The 16629-nt window shown below is 39.8% G+C and overlaps 1 protein-coding gene across 2 annotated transcripts in view; it reads left to right on the top strand.

Annotated features, from left to right (window-relative positions):
- irf5 (interferon regulatory factor 5) overlaps positions 1-16629 on the top strand; it is a 29260-nt gene that overhangs the window by 6282 nt on the left and 6349 nt on the right. For both annotated transcript variants that reach the window (XM_053650743.1, XM_053650744.1), the window contains exons 2-8: positions 3898-4079; positions 4893-5015; positions 9821-10007; positions 10156-10181; positions 10272-10299; positions 10806-11129; positions 15255-15644. In XM_053650743.1, the coding sequence (XP_053506718.1) occupies positions 4029-4079; positions 4893-5015; positions 9821-10007; positions 10156-10181; positions 10272-10299; positions 10806-11129; positions 15255-15644 (1129 nt within the window). In that variant the 5' untranslated portion in view covers positions 3898-4028. The remainder of the gene's footprint in view (positions 1-3897; positions 4080-4892; positions 5016-9820; positions 10008-10155; positions 10182-10271; positions 10300-10805; positions 11130-15254; positions 15645-16629) is intronic.

Genomic DNA, 16629 nt, shown 5'->3' with positions numbered 1-16629 from the left:
AGTGGCCGGTTCAACATATTTGGACATTATTAATCAGGCACACATCTGTGTGTGTGTGTGTGTGTGTGTGTGTGTGTGTGTGTGTGTGTGTGTGTAAGATTTCACAATTCACAGTCCATGCCAAACCAAAAACCAATCCATGAAGTTCAAGGAACTCTTTTTAAGGATCTTGATCAAATTTACATCGCAAAGCAATATATCAAGCAGAGAACACTACAAGTAGTGCTACCATACACGATCCATTAACTGAGTTCCAGAAGAAGCAAAGTGCACAGAGTAGAGGTGTAAGTGCAATATTTTTGTTTTTTTTGTTTTGTTTTATGAGTTGGTTAGGTGTTCACGGAAGAGGTGGGTCTTTAGCTGTTTTTTGAAGATGGTGAGAGATTCTGCGGTACGGATTGAGGTTGGAAGTTCATTCCACCACTGAGGAACAGTTAGCGTGAAGGTTCTGGAAAGGGACCTTGCGCCACTCTGAGTGGGAACTACTAAACGTCGGTCGCTAATCGATCGCAGATTGCATGAGGGAACATAAGCCTTCAGGAGAGAGTTGAGGTAGGAGGGTGCTGTTCCTGACAAGGTCTTGTAGGTGAGCATCAAGGCCTTGAATTTAATGCAGGCGGCTACAGGAAGCCAGTGGAGGGAGATGAAGAGGGGTGTGTAGAATTGTGTAAAGACATTCATCCGGGCATGGGTATGAAGCAATTTCTAAAGCTTTCTAAAGAATGTACTCAAGCACACTGGGCTCTATCATTGTGAAATGGTAGAAACCACCTAGACTCCATAACCAGACTAGAAGATCCTTGGTCATGGAGGTGTCTAACATCCTTGGTCTAACAGAGCTTCAGAAGTCTTCTGGAAAGACAACCGTCTCAGAAATACTCCATCAACCAGGTTTTTATAGTACAGAGGCTAGAGGGAAGCTCATCCTGAGTAAAAGGCATATGGCAGGCACTTAAATGATTTTGAGATCATGACGAAAATGATTCTCTGTCTGATGAGACAAAAAATCTGAATAAAATTAGCAAAAATGTATAAAACCTTGTTTTCGCTTTGTCATTATGGGTTATTGTGTGTAGATTAATGTCCATATGAGTCAATTTAATCCATTTTAAATTAAGTCTATAACACAAAATGTGTCAACCAAAGGGGTACTGCTTGTCACGGAGAACATGGAGCAAGTCAATAGAGTAGAGCTACTGCTGCACAAAGTAGAGTAAAAGAAGAATTGTTTGACACGTTTATGAAATAAATAAGAAATAAGCAGCAAGGGCCTCAATGAAATTAATTTGATAGTATATCACAATTATCTTATGCTACAGGCTACTATCTAGTGAATTTTTCAAGTAAAGGCCTGTTCACACCGGGACGTTTTTAGCCACGTTTTTTTGTGTTCACGCCCATGCGGTAAACGTGGGTGATGCTCTGCGGGAAAGTGCATATTCACTCCCTGACCGCAGATGGTGCTTATTGAAAAGCAGAAATACCCCGGAACACAAGGTGGCGCTGTCCACTCCAGCAGTCAGCCTCATGCTTTTTCCTCGTGTATGTATCGCGTAAGCTTTTCCACTACACAGCACACAAACGATGGGGATGGTTAAGAGTTTTCAAAAAAAAAAAAGGTACAAGCCAATGTACATGCAAAAAATAAGTAAAATGAAACTCCCCATCGAATCCTATTTGATACACAACATCTCCCTCTTATCAGTATATTTTTGTAGTTGCTATGGCGTTTTTCATAAAGCTCTCGGTGTTCAGACACCAAAGACACCAGCAGCTCCTTCAGCTTGCTTGCATCTTCCTCTGTAGCTGCTTTTTCTTCTTCTTCTTTTTCTTCTTCTTCTTTTTGTTCTTCATTGGCAAGAGCGTTTTGTACTTCGCCATCAAGTGGTACTTTTATGTAACTTCAGTGGCTCCGGGCACGAGAACAAAAGCATGAATCTCATTGGTTGGCCAGTTTTTGACCCGGCACGTCAAAAAAAAAAAAAAAACACGATGTTAAAGTTTGATGCTTTGATGCCACGCGTGTGAACACTCCCATTGACCGCCACTGGGGCATTAAACAGACCATTTTTCGTGCTGAGAAAAACGTCCCAGTGTGAACGGGCCTTAAACCTCTAATAAACAGTTGGGAGTCACAAGCATACAGTCTAGCAGCTTGTTTTCAGTGGTTTTATATGTAACTTGTGTTGTTATTGAATTTTCTCCAGTTTTACACCTTTATCGCAGATCTGCTAACCAAAACTTTGGAGGGGTAAATAATTTTTCCAATGCAAGAGGATTCCTCTCTGGTTAAGAGGTACACAACAAGGCAAGATGACTATAATGCCAAGAAGGCATTTCCTGTTCACAGGTGTTGCAACACCAGTATAGCAACCTTTTACATTTTTTAGCTGCCCAATAATACATTTAAAAGTTAATTATAATCCACAAAATCTTTTGAAAATCTTTATGATTACAAGGTTTTATTGTTCCAAATTAATGAGAGAATTATACTGTCCAACTTTTTTTAAAAAATATATATTTTTTTAAAAAAACTAGTTTACTTTTGTCAAAATTAAGTTTATAGCCTGAGAGTTTTCAACATTTATTGTGGGGATAGATTGAAGGAGGCTAGAAATATATTGGAATGTCATCTGTGTACGAAGCAATCTTGTGTTCCTGAGACGCTCTGATTATTATATCTCGTAAAACGCACAACCTTGTCTCCATAGGTGATATGATGGTGGAACTTTCCTGTCACTGTTCCCTTGACACAAGTAAACAAACATCCACTATTCCAGACACAAGAAAAGTCACAAAAAGTAGACCAAACCTAATCATAACCCCATTAGCCTTTCTCCTTCTAAACAGAGCAGTAAACACAGGCTCACATCACACTTGATCTAAACCAGAGCAGCTAGGGCAGCTGTTTCAGTTAAGCTGATTCAGTCTTGCTTATAATCTAGACAAATGCCCATCTCATGATGAAAAGACCTTCACTGTTTAAAGTAAAACAGCTGACAATCCATTTTAGGGCACTTGGCCCTGTATTGTCATTGTTGGACTGTGATAACCGAATGCTGTTTTGGATGAAGGTCATGGCTGCTTCAAGGCTGTAGAGTGTTCTACACCATATTTAATATTGGTGGTCTTTTCACTTCGGAGAATGCAGCATCCTTTTTTTGTCACATCTGGTGCAAAGTCAGGGAAGTTTTCCATGACAGCAAATGTTCCATCTTGCATTTACATTCATGGCATTTGGCAGATGCCCTTTTCCAGAACGACTTACATTTATCTCATTTAATCTCATGAGTAGCAGTTGGGATCAGATTTGGCCTAGACTGATCTCCAGATTGAGGTAGAGGTACAGGTACCAGGAAGCAACTTATTATGCAGTAACTTTTTTGGCAAAAATGTTAAACTTGCCGGCGGAGCTCAGGACTTCAGTCTTACGATTGTAGTGACAGACTGGAAGTCCCTCTTCTTGTTCTTATTGTTATACTTGATATGGGCTTCATACACTTTCTGAACTTTGTGCCAGTCTCAGCTACTTGCTCACCTTTGGTGCTTGCTACCTCACCCTTGGTATACACCTCTCAAGCACTCTAGCACAACTAACAGAGCAAACTTGGACAAGCTTGGAGTTCATTTGCAAATTTTGAGGGCTGCTGAAAACAGGAAGTGAGGCAATTTCTCAGCAATGGCTTAACATTTTTATCTTAATATTTAGTACATCTCATTGGGAACAAATGTTGCTGGTCCTAGTGGCTTTTGGTCTTTCTCTAATGCTAAGGGGTGGGGATAAATAGTGCTTATTATTCTTATTGGTGCATTTCTTGATGCATGAAAAATAACACTTCAAGATCCAGTTTGTCTATGGTTTCTCAAATCGTGCTGACTTTGCTTTTTGTTTCACAGCTGTCTCAGATTTTCCACAAATCACGGTGTACTTTCAGAAACATTTCTGAGCCCATTTTACTGGCACTTCTCCAATCCTTTTAGAAGACATTCAGAGAAAGAACATTTGCACTGTTAAAACCTTAAATGCTATGAGTGCCCAGCCAAGGAGAATCCGTCTGAAGCCGTGGCTGCTGGCTCAGGTGAGCATTAATATTATTCTCTACTGAATGTTATTTTCATATAAACTGGTTTAGAGGATTGTAAGCAAAATGGGTATAGTTTTGACTATTTTTCAAGGAGACAGAAGACAAGGAGATGATTGTTTTTGGCTAGATTTATTTAAATGCTTGCAAAGGAGTTTAGTATATTGGCAATATATTGCTGCATGAATATTCCTAATAGTAATGATCACATTATCACTACAAATTTGGATTAATTTTATAGTATGGCTTCCACCCTTATTGTTTGGCAACATCCAGCACATCCTATTAGATTACATTTTATTTATTGATTGATTGGTTTGTTTACTTATAGTTAATCATGCGACCAGTTAGTAAAGCCATGAGAACACTAAATCATGTTCATGAAATTGTAATGTGTGTGGATATATTCTGTTTTATTTAAATTCGCTGTTTCGGGTTGTCATATCAAAAAAAATTCACGTTATTGTTAATCTGATGCACTCACCTGCATTTGATGCATTTATGATGCATTTTAAGTGTAGTTCATCATTTTATGTATTAAGAAAATTTGGTCCTCGAGATGAGCAATGTTAACTAAAAGGCTGTCTCTGCTGGACTTAACACTGCTCTTCTCTCAATCTGATGGAATGCAAGACAAAACATGTTCAAGGTCAGAATCATGTAAAGTTGAGACGCGCTTCAACTCCGAATTCATCCTGCATGTCTAACTCTCATGCGTGATGTGTGTATTGAAGCAGGCTAAACTGTAAACTGTGTGTTCTAGCCCTGTAAACGGGAGTCTATAAACATAGACATGTTTCCTTCCCCCAGGTGAACAGTGGGAAATACCCTGGCCTCAACTGGCTGAATAAGGAGTGTCGCTTATTTCAGATACCCTGGAGACATGCCACACGCCATCTGCCAACCCCAGAGGAGGAAAACACTATATTCAAGGCAAGTCCTGCCTAATTTAGACATATTTAGACACATACTTTTGAGTTAATTGACACAAATTATTATTTACAGATAATTAAAAGAAAATACCCCCCCCCCCCCCCAAGATCTGAAATATCCCTGATGGGATTATTTTGTTATTGTTTATTTTGTTATTTTAATTCCAGTGTCATTAATATTCATTAAGTTCTACATATGATTCATCTAGATTACTCTAAATCAAAGTAATAATATAAAATCTTATGGGCCTCCCAACCATTTTCATTTCCTAGATTTTTTTTGTTTGTTTCCTGACTGCTCATCATGAATAATTCGCAACTAGAAATTGACTGCATTCTGATGATGTAAAATCAGATTGTGTAACTCCACTATTGCAGATTCCACTGAGCGAACCAGACACAGCAGTCTGCACTTTTTTTTTCTTTAGTTTTTTTAACCAGACACACATCAGTGTCTGACAAGACAGTGCCATTTTATAAGCAGTGTTTCTTTATTCCAGCAGTCATCTTTGCTGATGGTTGTTCATAGCTGGTCATAGCCATATGTTCTGTTCTAGCTACAAACTGAGTCCTGTTTCTGGCCTGTTCCAGTGTTGCAGTTCATTCAATCATAGTCTGTGGTTCTTTTTCTAAACACAAAATGGTAAAAATGATGAGCTTTTTCTATATTGCACATGCTGATGGTTGTCTTTCTTAGATGGCGGCATGATCAAGCACATTAAATTCACTGCTGAACTGCTCTGCTACTTCTGCTTGGCTCATGTCAAGCACCTTAATAAAACAATACATATACAATTCCAAAAATTTACAATTATAAATGTCTGTAAGAAATGATATAATATACAGTTGTTTTTGGGTTTGAGATCAAAATGAATATGAATGAATGAGATGATGGATCAGAGCTTCAGCTTTCATTTCCTCATATTTACTTCTAGATGTGTTAAACAATTTGTAGGTGAGCAAAAATATAGGAACACATAAGTCTTGAAGTAAATAACACTTAATATTTGGTTGCATATCCCTTGCTTGCAATAACTGCATCAAGCCTGCGACTCGCTGCCATCACCAAACTGACCTCCACAGACCTCAGGGGTGAAGGGTCATAGACTTTTGTTTTGGGGGGTTTTCTTCACATCGCTCATAATGTTTCTGTCATCAGCTGCTGCTGTTTTCCGTGGCCGGCCTGTTCTATGTCTGGTTGTTAGTACACCAGTGGGTTCTTGCTTTTTCAGGACATTCCAAATTGTTTGTGCAATGCCTCTGATTGATTTTCCCTCTTTTCTCAGATTCAGAATGACTTGCTTTTCTCCTATAGACAGCTGTCTGGTCTTCATGTTGGTTTATCCTTTTTAACAACAAATGCAATATTCACAGGTGAAACCCAGAGCTCAAGAGTAATAATGATGATGATGATGATGATAATTCCTTAGATTTATATAGCTCAAAACGCTTTACATTGTATGTTGGGGAAATCTCGTCAACCACCACCAGCCACAGTGTGCCAGAACGTCAACCACACACCAGCTATTGGTGGAGAGGAGGGGAGAATGATGTAGCCAATTCAGGGATTGAGATTATTAGGGGGCCCTGATAGATAAGGGCTTGGCAATGGTCTTGTAGCCCATTCCAGACTTGTGTAGGTCTACAATCTTGTCCCTGACATCCTTGGAGAGCTCTTTGGTCTTGGCCATGGTGGAGAGTTTGGAATCTGATTGATTGATTGCTTCTGTGGACAGGTGTCTTTTATACAGGTAACAAGCTGAGATTAGGAGCACTCCCTTTAAGAGTGTGCTCCTAATCTCAGCTCGTTACCTGTATAAAAGACACCTGGGAGCCAGAAATCTTTCTGATTGAGAGGGGGTCAAATACTTATTTCCCTCATTAAAATACAAATCAATTTATAACATTTTTGACATGCGTTTTTCTGGATTTTTTTTTGTTGTTATTCTGTCTCTCACTGTTCAAATAAACCTACCATTAAAATTATAGACTGATCATTTCTTTGTCAGTGGGCAAACGTACAAAATCAGCAGGGGATCAAATACTACTTTCCCTCACTGTATGAGGAAATGAAAGCTGAAATTCTGATCTATCGTCTCGTATCAGTCTTTTAATCTCAAAGTCAAATGTCTTTGGTGTATAGCAAAAACAAAATCTGGCCTTGCTGTGCCAATACTTCCCGAGGGGACGGTATAAACTATATGACCAGAAGTTTGTGGACACCTAACGATCACACCCATATGTGGGCCTTCCTCCTCCTCCTCACTGCCTGACCTCACTAATGCTCTGGTCACATCAGAAGTGAGAAACAGATGTGAGCTCAGTGACTTTGACTGTGGCAGGGTTGTTGGTCACTGAGGGAGGGGCAGAGGTGAGCAGAAGTGTTCAGTGGTGTCCCTGACATCAGTTTGAATTCTCATGCTGTGGTTTTATAAATGTTGATTAAAAGTTCAGAAACGTGACCGTGCATCCGGTAAAAGAATGCACTGAATGTGTGTACCTATTAGGAGTATAGCACTATGCCATCATCTGTGTTTGTATTGAATTGTATTTTATATCAGGTTCATGCTCAAAACTTTTGTTTTCGTGTTCATTTATTTCAACCTGAAGTGGGCATAGCCTTTACTAGTTTTATTTATTTATTTTTATGTGAATCCTATCACTATGTCGTGAAAAGGATGAAAAAAAAACCTTTTTCTGTGGTTTTTGTGATGTAATAAAGGTGGGAATTATGCTATGACCTGGCAACAATCACCACAAGCTCCACTACAGCTCTATGTTAAAAGTGAAGGTTAAAACTGAGTTTTAAAAAAAAAAAAAACCTCATGCAACTGTTTTTTTTTGTTTCATAATGCAGGATCCCAATGTGCCCACCTAGTCTGAAGCTGGCAGTCTACAGTTTGTATCTGTATTCATATTCATTTAGGACTCATCTGCTCAATCTATTAATATATTAATATATTAATAATATTTTTATTTTCAGTTACACCCCTAGTACCTATACATTCTAGTTTACTTTCAGGGGGTTTTCCAAATTCTCATGAACAGCTTTGCAGAAGTGAAAGTGGTTCAAGTTTCAGTTCCCTCAGTGCTGCATGAAGAAATTGGTCAAGAAGACCACCCCAAAACTACAAACTCTTTAAAACCTTTGCATACTACAGTCCCCCCTGAAAGTATTGGATAGGCCAGTTCTATTACTATACACTGAACACATTTGTGTTTGAGATCAAAAGATGAATATGAAACGATAGATCAGAATTTTAGCTTTCATTTCCTCATTTACATCTAGATGTGTTAAACAACTTGGTACATGGCACCTTTTTATTTGAACCCACACATTCAAAAATATTGGAACATGTGATTGGCAGGTGTTTCTTGTTACCCAGGTGTGTCCTGTTAAATTGATCGTTTAAAGAATTAATAACTCTGTATACCTACTCTTGGTTTTAACTTTCAGTTTCACCTGTGAAGACTGCATTTGTTGTTAAAAAGGATAAGCCAACAAAGACCAGAGAGCTGTGTATGGGAGAAAAGCAAGCCATTTTGAAACTGAGAAAAGAGGGAAAATCAAGCCATTGCACAAGCATTGGGCATAGCCAATACCACAATTTGGAATGTCCTGGGGAACAAAAAAGAAACCACTGGTGTACTAACAACTAGACATGGTACAGGTCAGCCAAGGAGAACAACAGCAAGTCTCTGCACAAATCCAGTCTCTGGTGCATTTTTAAGCAAGATCTAATTAAGATCATAGAAAAAACAACAGCAGTTGATGATACAAACATTGTGGGAGCTATGAAGAAAAATCCAAAAACTTTAATCAGTGACATCACCCACAACCTCCACAGGGCAGGGGTGACGGTGTGAGTGGCCAGATTGGCGTTTACAAAGAAATACAGAAATGTGCCACAAATGTTCTGGAATCAAGATGAACCTCTACCAAATTGATGGAAAGGCTGAAGTGTGGAGAAAGAAAGGATCTGCTCATGATCCAGAACATCCGAGCTCATCTGTGAAACATGGTGGAGGTAGTGTCATGGCTTGGGCTTGCATGGCTGCTTCTGGAACAGGCTCACTAATCTTTATTGATAGTGGAACTCGTGATGGTAGCAGCAGAATAAATTCAGAAGTTTACAGGAACATTCTGTCTGCCAATGTACAGAGAAAATGCATCCAAATTAATCGTTAGGAACTTCATTATGCAGCAAGACAATTATTCAAAACACACTGACGTCTCAGCAAAGGACTTAATCGGTGGGGAAAGTGGAAGGATTTAGACTGGCCAAGTCAATCACCAGACCTTAACCCAACTGAGCAGCATTTCACCTCCTGAAGAGGAGACTGAAGGGAGAAACCCCCAAAAACAAACAACTGAAAGAAGCTGCAGTAAAAACCTGGAAAAGCATCACGAAACAAAAATGCAACAGTTTGGTAATGTCAGTGAGTCACAGGCTTGATGCAGTTATTGCAAGCAAATATTAAGTGTTCTTTACTTTAAGACTTATTATTTTACTTTAAGTCTTTTCTTATACTTTTGCTCACCTAAAAATTGGGTGGTCTGCCACAAAAGGTGCCATGTTCTAAGTTGTTTAACAAATCTTCTATTTTGAGTGTTCATTGTTTAGCTGTGTTTGTGCTCCGATCCTGAATGTGGCCTGAATGAATTGATTTTATGAAACACCATTATGGGTTTTGCAGGTTTATTATTTAGTTAACAATCCTCCCAAGGCCCCCTGACAAGAATTATTATTATTTTTTTTATTTTTTTTTATATATATATATATATATATATATATAATATAAAAGGCCTGGGCACTGGAGACAGGGAAGTACCAGGAGGGTGTAGATGAGCCTGATCCGGCCAAGTGGAAGGCCAACCTGCGATGCGCCCTCAACAAGAGCCGTGAGTTTATGCTGAAGTATGATGGTACTAAGGAGACACCAATGCAACCATACAAGATTTACGAGGTGTGCGAACTGTCAGTAAATGGAGGTAAGAACAGGTTGTGAAAAGCTCACCGGTGTACTTTTATTTTAAATAAAATTGTTGCTTTACTATTACCCTCAATGTTGTGTTTTTATCATTTTATGTTTTTGTTTGTTTGTTTGCTTGAATAATTCTGTGTTTTATGCTCTTTTAGATGAGTGTGAGGATGATGAGGAAGAGGTGAGCCTTGCAGATAGATTGTAAAGAATGCACATAGTGAAATTGTTTTGCTCTTACAGTTTCAAAGTGTCTTTTGTTTGTTTGTTTCAGCTACCAAATGTTGCACACCTCTCCATCAGTAAGTCCCTTTTTCTAAATTTAACATTCAGATTTATTTAATATTTGGTTTTATATTGACTGTAAGTGCCTGACACCTGCACTGGCTGCAGAGAGCAAGAAATATGAAGTTCAGCTGAAATGGCTGGAAAAAATTGCTAGCTAAACTTGTTTATTTGATGTGGTGGCATCAGTTTGCTGCATTTGATGTAGAGGTTGATCCTCTTGTAGGGCAACTAAATTGTTGACAACATAATATATTTTTAATACAAAAAGAAAAAGGAAAAGCAGCCTACAATATAAGTGGTAAAACATAAAAAAGCATAGGTAAAGGAACATATAAAATGCAGAAATGAATCTAATACAGAAAAATAGTAAATAAAATATATATTATATACAGAAATGTACTGAAATATATAAAGACAAGCATAAACTCTGACAAATGTAATCAAAATTATATATTTTTTGTTTGAGATTTGTTCATTGTGAGTGATTTACTTATCAATTAATTAATATGTTCTGTGACAGACCCTTGTACGGTTGAGCCTCCAAGCTACCCAGCATTCCCAGCCAACCCAGTTGATACATTCCCTCTGCCATTCATGCCACCTGCTTTTCCTGATCACAGCCATATAGCTCCTACCGTGAAACAGGAGGAGCACCTACTCAGGGAAGCTGTTCCAAATGGATGTGGTCTGGGAACCAGGGTCATAGCACCATCTGCTGTTCCCCAAACTATTGTCATGCCAGACACCATGGCGGACAGTCCTATGCCAGAGGTGAGGCCTGAAGTAGAGAGCCAAGTGCAGACATGCCTCTCTGACCTGCTGAGCAGTCCTCATATGCTGCCCCGTAAGCATGGAATTTTTCTTTATATTCTTACTTTTACTTATTGCAAAAAGACTTGAAGGCAAGCAGTGATGTACTCAGATTACTATGCTGCAATTTCTAACTCTAATTTGAGGCTGTATGTATGTCTAATTATTTATTAGGCAAATTCAGCCAGATTATTATTATTTTTAACCTCTTTAGTTTAAAGCTCTTGAAGGTTGTTGTGTTTTGTTTTTTTTTGTTTTTGTTTTTTTTTTTTTTTGTTTTTTTAAATTGTTTTACCTATACACACACTGTCCTTGCTATGAGGACATCAAGGCCTGTACCTGGGTAATAAATTCGATATGGAAACGGCAATGTCCCAGTGTGGTGGCAGAATTTAGTGCCTACTGGGTGGAAAAACTTGCATCCAAAGACCCTATCAACAGTTTAGGTTTGCCCACAGACTTAATTGGCCATTACGTTTAGCTTTCACAAGAAGCTCTGCTACCGGACTTGGGTATGCAACGCACATATTAAAGGCTAAGGTCTGACATATCTATTATATAAATGTGTGAGTAAACGTGAGAGCATACACTATACAGTATGTCCAATAGTTTGTGGACCTCTGGCCATCACTCCCATAACATAACCAAGATTAATAAGCAATTGATGTTCATATTCTGTGTTGTAATATACACCAATCAGCCATAACATTAAAACCAGTGACAGGTGAAGAGAATAATGTTGATTATCTCATTACAGTGACACCTGTCAAGGGGTGGGATATATTAGGCAGCAATCCAATTTCTTTTACATCATGTGGGTGGCCGGGTGCATGTGCGTCGCTTACCTGGGGAAGAGATGTCACCAGGATGCACTGTGGGAAGAAAGCAAGCCGGCAGAGGTAGTTGGTCCTAGTATTCATGTGTACTTTGAAACATACTGCCTACCTAAACATTGTTGCAGACCCCAGTCTGAGCATGTACAAAGCGGCGTGCTACGCTGTCCGACGTGCAGCGTAAGCCGCTGAACTCCAGTACAGGGAGCAGGTGGAGTCTCATTTCTCAATGACTCAATGACTCCTTATGCATTTGGCAGGGACTGAGGACAATCAATGCCTTCGGAGGCAGATCCACCGCCACAGTGAGAGCTAACTCTTCTCTGGCCAATGAGCAGAATACTTTCTGTGCATGCTTCGAGGATAACCTCGCTAGCTTTAGCCTAGCAGGAAGCAGCTCTGTTAGCGATGTTTGAGAGAGCTCTGAATCAAAATCAGGAAAGCGGCCGGCTATGACCATGTACTGAGATCCTGCGCTGATCAGTTAGCTGAGTTGTTTACTTCCAGCTACAATGAGTCCCTAGCTGAGTGTGTGTGGTTCTCACCAGCTTTAAAAATGCTGTTGTCACTCCTTTGCCAAAGAACAATAAGCCCTCTTGCCTAAATTACCATCATCCTGTAAAATCGCTTGTCATGAAGGTTTTTAAGAGGCTTATCTAAAATTCTATCTGCTCCTTCATCCCTGACCATAATCAACTCACTTCTGTTCACCCACCCCCTCAGTAGTTCTACCGAAGACGTGATCTCTCGTGTCCTACACACCATCACCCACAATGACCACAACAAAGGGAACTATGTGAGGCTGCTGTTAATAGACTATAGCTCAACATTCAATACTATAGTTCCACACAGTCTGGCCTCCAAGTTCTGGGACCTCGGCCTTTATGCTCCCATCTGTGACTGGGTGCTGGACTTCCTCACAGGAGTATGCCAGTTTACTTCCAACACCATCACCCTGAACACCAGAGTCCCACAAGGTAGAGCCCCTGCTTTACTCTCTCTACATACATGGCTGTGTATCCTCTCACAGCTCCACCTCTATCATCAAGTTTGCTGATGACCGTCAGTGGTTACAGTCTCTCTCTGAATGTCAGTAAAACCAAGGAGCCGGTTGTGGATTTTGGGAATTGGCGGCAGCAGCAGAACCACACCCCACTCGAGATCAGCGGGACCCCTGTGGAGAGAGTGAGCAGCTTCAGATACCTTGGAGTACACATTTCTGAAGACCTGACCTGGACTCATCACATCCAAGCTCATGTGAAAAAAGCCAGACAACGGTGGTCGTATCTGAGACTGCTGAGGAAATTCAGGATCTCCCCAGCGATTCTGAAAACGTACTGTACTGGGGCTATAGATATTTTACTGACTCGGTGCATCTCAGCGTGGTACGGAAAATGCTCAATCGCTCTGCACAGAGTGATGCTTAGCTGAGCGCATCTCCGGGTCTGCTTTCCCCTCCCTGCATGACATCTACACCCGGCGATGCAGTACAAGAGCTGCTAAAATCATCAGAGACTCCACCCACGCTGGTAACTGTCTGTTCAGCCTGCTGCAATCAGGCAAGCGCTTCTGTAGTCTGATTGCTAAAACTGAGAAGCTCAGGGGAGCTTCTTCCCTTAGGACTCCATAAAGACTCTACAGTTCACTCTGCACTCCACTGACACTCTGCACAATACACTTTGCACTTACTACACATAACATGCAACATATTTTGTACGTCCATTTTGCACATTCCTGTTCATATTTCTTGTTTTATTTCTTATTCATTTCTGATAATAAAATAAAAATGTAGTATTTCATGCACAGTTGAAAGAGGAGTAGGCCAGGTTTTCATTTCACTGTAAGTTATATACTGCATATAATTGTGTATGTGACACAAATCTTGGAGTACACCCCTTCATGGTAACAGTTTTACCTTATGGCGGTGCCCTCTTTCAGTAGGATAATGCAACCTGCCACACTGCAAAAAATTGTTCAGGAATGATTTGAGGAACATGACCGATTTCGTGGTGTTGACTCGGCCTCTGATCGAGCGTCTGTGGAATATGCTGGACAAACAAGTCCGATACATGGAGGCCCCACCTCACAACTTACAGGACTTGAAGGATCTGCTACGTCTTGGTGCCAGATAAACCGAGCACACCTTCAGAGGTCTTGTGGAGTCCATGCCTCAATGGGTCAGAGCTGTTTTCAAGGCACAATGGAGACCTACACAATATTCAGCAGATGGTTATAATGTTATGGCTGATCGGTGTATGTGATCTGTGACATATTTCTGCAGTGTGGACCTCCTAATTTGGACTAAAATTTTGACCCTTGTTACGGTCTTGCACACTGCCTGTCTTCAAATAGCGAGAGAAAACTGAGGGAACTTTGGGAGAATGTATCATGTTTTGTTATATTGGAATTGAGTGCTGTGATGGCAAAACAGTTTCTAGGTAGGATGCTTAACAGGGTTGGTAAAAATCAGAAAACCGCGTTTCGGTATCGTCTCAATAAATGGCAAATGTCTTAACAAATCAGCTAAAATATTATTAGTTGGTAATCTCTGTTTGGGAAAGAAATCAGGGTTTTGAAACCATATGCTTACATGCTCAGTCACATTAGATAGAAGCTCCACACGGTGTCTGGTTGAACAGTTATGTTAGAAAAGGAAGAGAGCCTTTATTTGTCACATACACTTTACAGTACTGGTGAAATTATTTTCTTCGCATATCCCAGCTTAATAGGAGGTTGGGGTCAGAACACCAGGTCAGCCATGTTACTAAAGAGAGGGTTATAAGATTCTTACAGATTATGGGGCTTGAACCTATAACCATCTGGTCACTAACCCAGAGCCTTTAACCCGCTGAATGTGAAAATGAATGTTCTTAACACTAAACAGACACAGATATAGATACAGATAAGACATAAACAACTAACACCTGTAACCCCATTAGCCTAAATGCATGTGCATAACCAGCTGATGGTATGTATTACCTAGAACATAACAATTGATGCCATTGGTTGTCCCTTAGAGACAGCGTTGCCATTTCAGAGAAAGCCCCACACAGATACAGTAGTTTGATTTTAGTTTTAGTATGTTAATAAGCTTACTACATCTTACTACCACCAGTATTAACCCCTGAATGGGGTTGTATCCACAAACAGTACCTAGAATTAAAATATTCGCTAGTTATTCATGTTTTTCATAACCACTAAGTATTACTTACCTTGACAATGGAACTTTGCTGATGTATATTTGATTAGACATTGATTACTACTTATTAATGCTTTTCATTATACACAAACTCTACATTTTGATTTGTCTTCCCTCTTGTTCTCAGTAACAGACCTCGACATTAAGTTCCAGTATCGCGGACTGACCGTGGGCTCTATGACTGTGAGTAATCCTCAGGGCTGTCGGCTTTATTCTGGTAATTTGGCACCAACACCGGAGCAAGTGGAGCTATTTGGGCCCATCACCCTGCACCAGGTGCTGTTCCCTGGAACTGCCGAGATCCAAAATGAGAAGCAGCGCTTCTACACTGAGCATCTGCTAGATGTGATGGACCGTGGCCTCATCCTGGAGATCCAAGGCCAGGACATCTATGCTGTGCGTTTGTGCCAGTGCAAAGTGTTCTGGTCTGGGCCGGGAGTGCCCGAGGAGGGTCAGCCCAACCCGATGGAAAGGGAGCGCAAGATCAATGTGTTCAGTCTCAATAACTTTCTGCAGGGTAAGCAGAGCTTTTAATTTGTGCAGATTAGTGTGACCGTATATTGGAATAAGGAAATAAAGTTCTACCATGAACATTATGCTATACCAGCATTAATAATAAACTGTTAAGAAAATGCAGTAGCCTGAAATATGGTTCAGTGTACAAAATGAAATGGTAGCAATGCACTCTGTAACATGTCTAAAATAACTTAACTTTAGAGGCTGTTCAGTTTAAATCGGTTGTATTTGTGTGGTACTTTTAACACCAGATGCTATCACAAAACTACAGATTCCTTATTTGTAGTTAGAGACTTTAGTGTAGTGGCAAGGGAAAAAAAAACTTCCTGAGACCAAAAAAAAGCGGAACCAGGCACAAAAAGGAGCACTTTCTCTTCGACAACACTGGATAGTGGAATTTTGATCATTATAGTATTAACTGTTTTAAGGTTTAAAAAAAAAATAGTGAATGTGGTGGAAGATAGATAGGATGTTTGTTAATTGTAAAAATGAGTTCAGAAATGAGCCCTAAACAAGTTCGGGTGGATTGCAAGTGCTAATGGTCATGAGAGCTATTTTTGGAAAGTAAAAGCCAGTTGGGTAACTGCAGGAGGTATGTTGTGCCAACAATAAAATTTTGACTTTGCGTCAAAATGAAAATAAAAAGCGAATGAAAACGTAATATGTATAAATTATATACACAGAAACACAATTATATACACTGAATTAGACTTTTAAAAGATGATCCATAAACAGGATTTATTGTAGTTAATCAGAGAAAATGATCATGAGTGTCATTTCAGGTGGTGCTTTCTTTCTCACTGTGGAAAGACAGTGGGGATGAAACCAGCTCCAGCTAGCTCTCAAATTAGGCAAAATCTTTTGTCGTGATTAGTTGCAAAATGATGACTAATATTATGTTCTTTTAAAGAAGAAACACTCCTGGCATGTTAAACATACTCCATATCATCCAATACTAGTGAAAAGGTATTTTGGAATCCATTCTT

This window comes from Ictalurus furcatus, chromosome 19 (assembly GCF_023375685.1).
Source record: "Ictalurus furcatus strain D&B chromosome 19, Billie_1.0, whole genome shotgun sequence".
NCBI classification, from domain to species: domain Eukaryota; kingdom Metazoa; phylum Chordata; class Actinopteri; order Siluriformes; family Ictaluridae; genus Ictalurus; species Ictalurus furcatus.
This window is presented reverse-complemented; position numbering and strand designations above follow the sequence as displayed.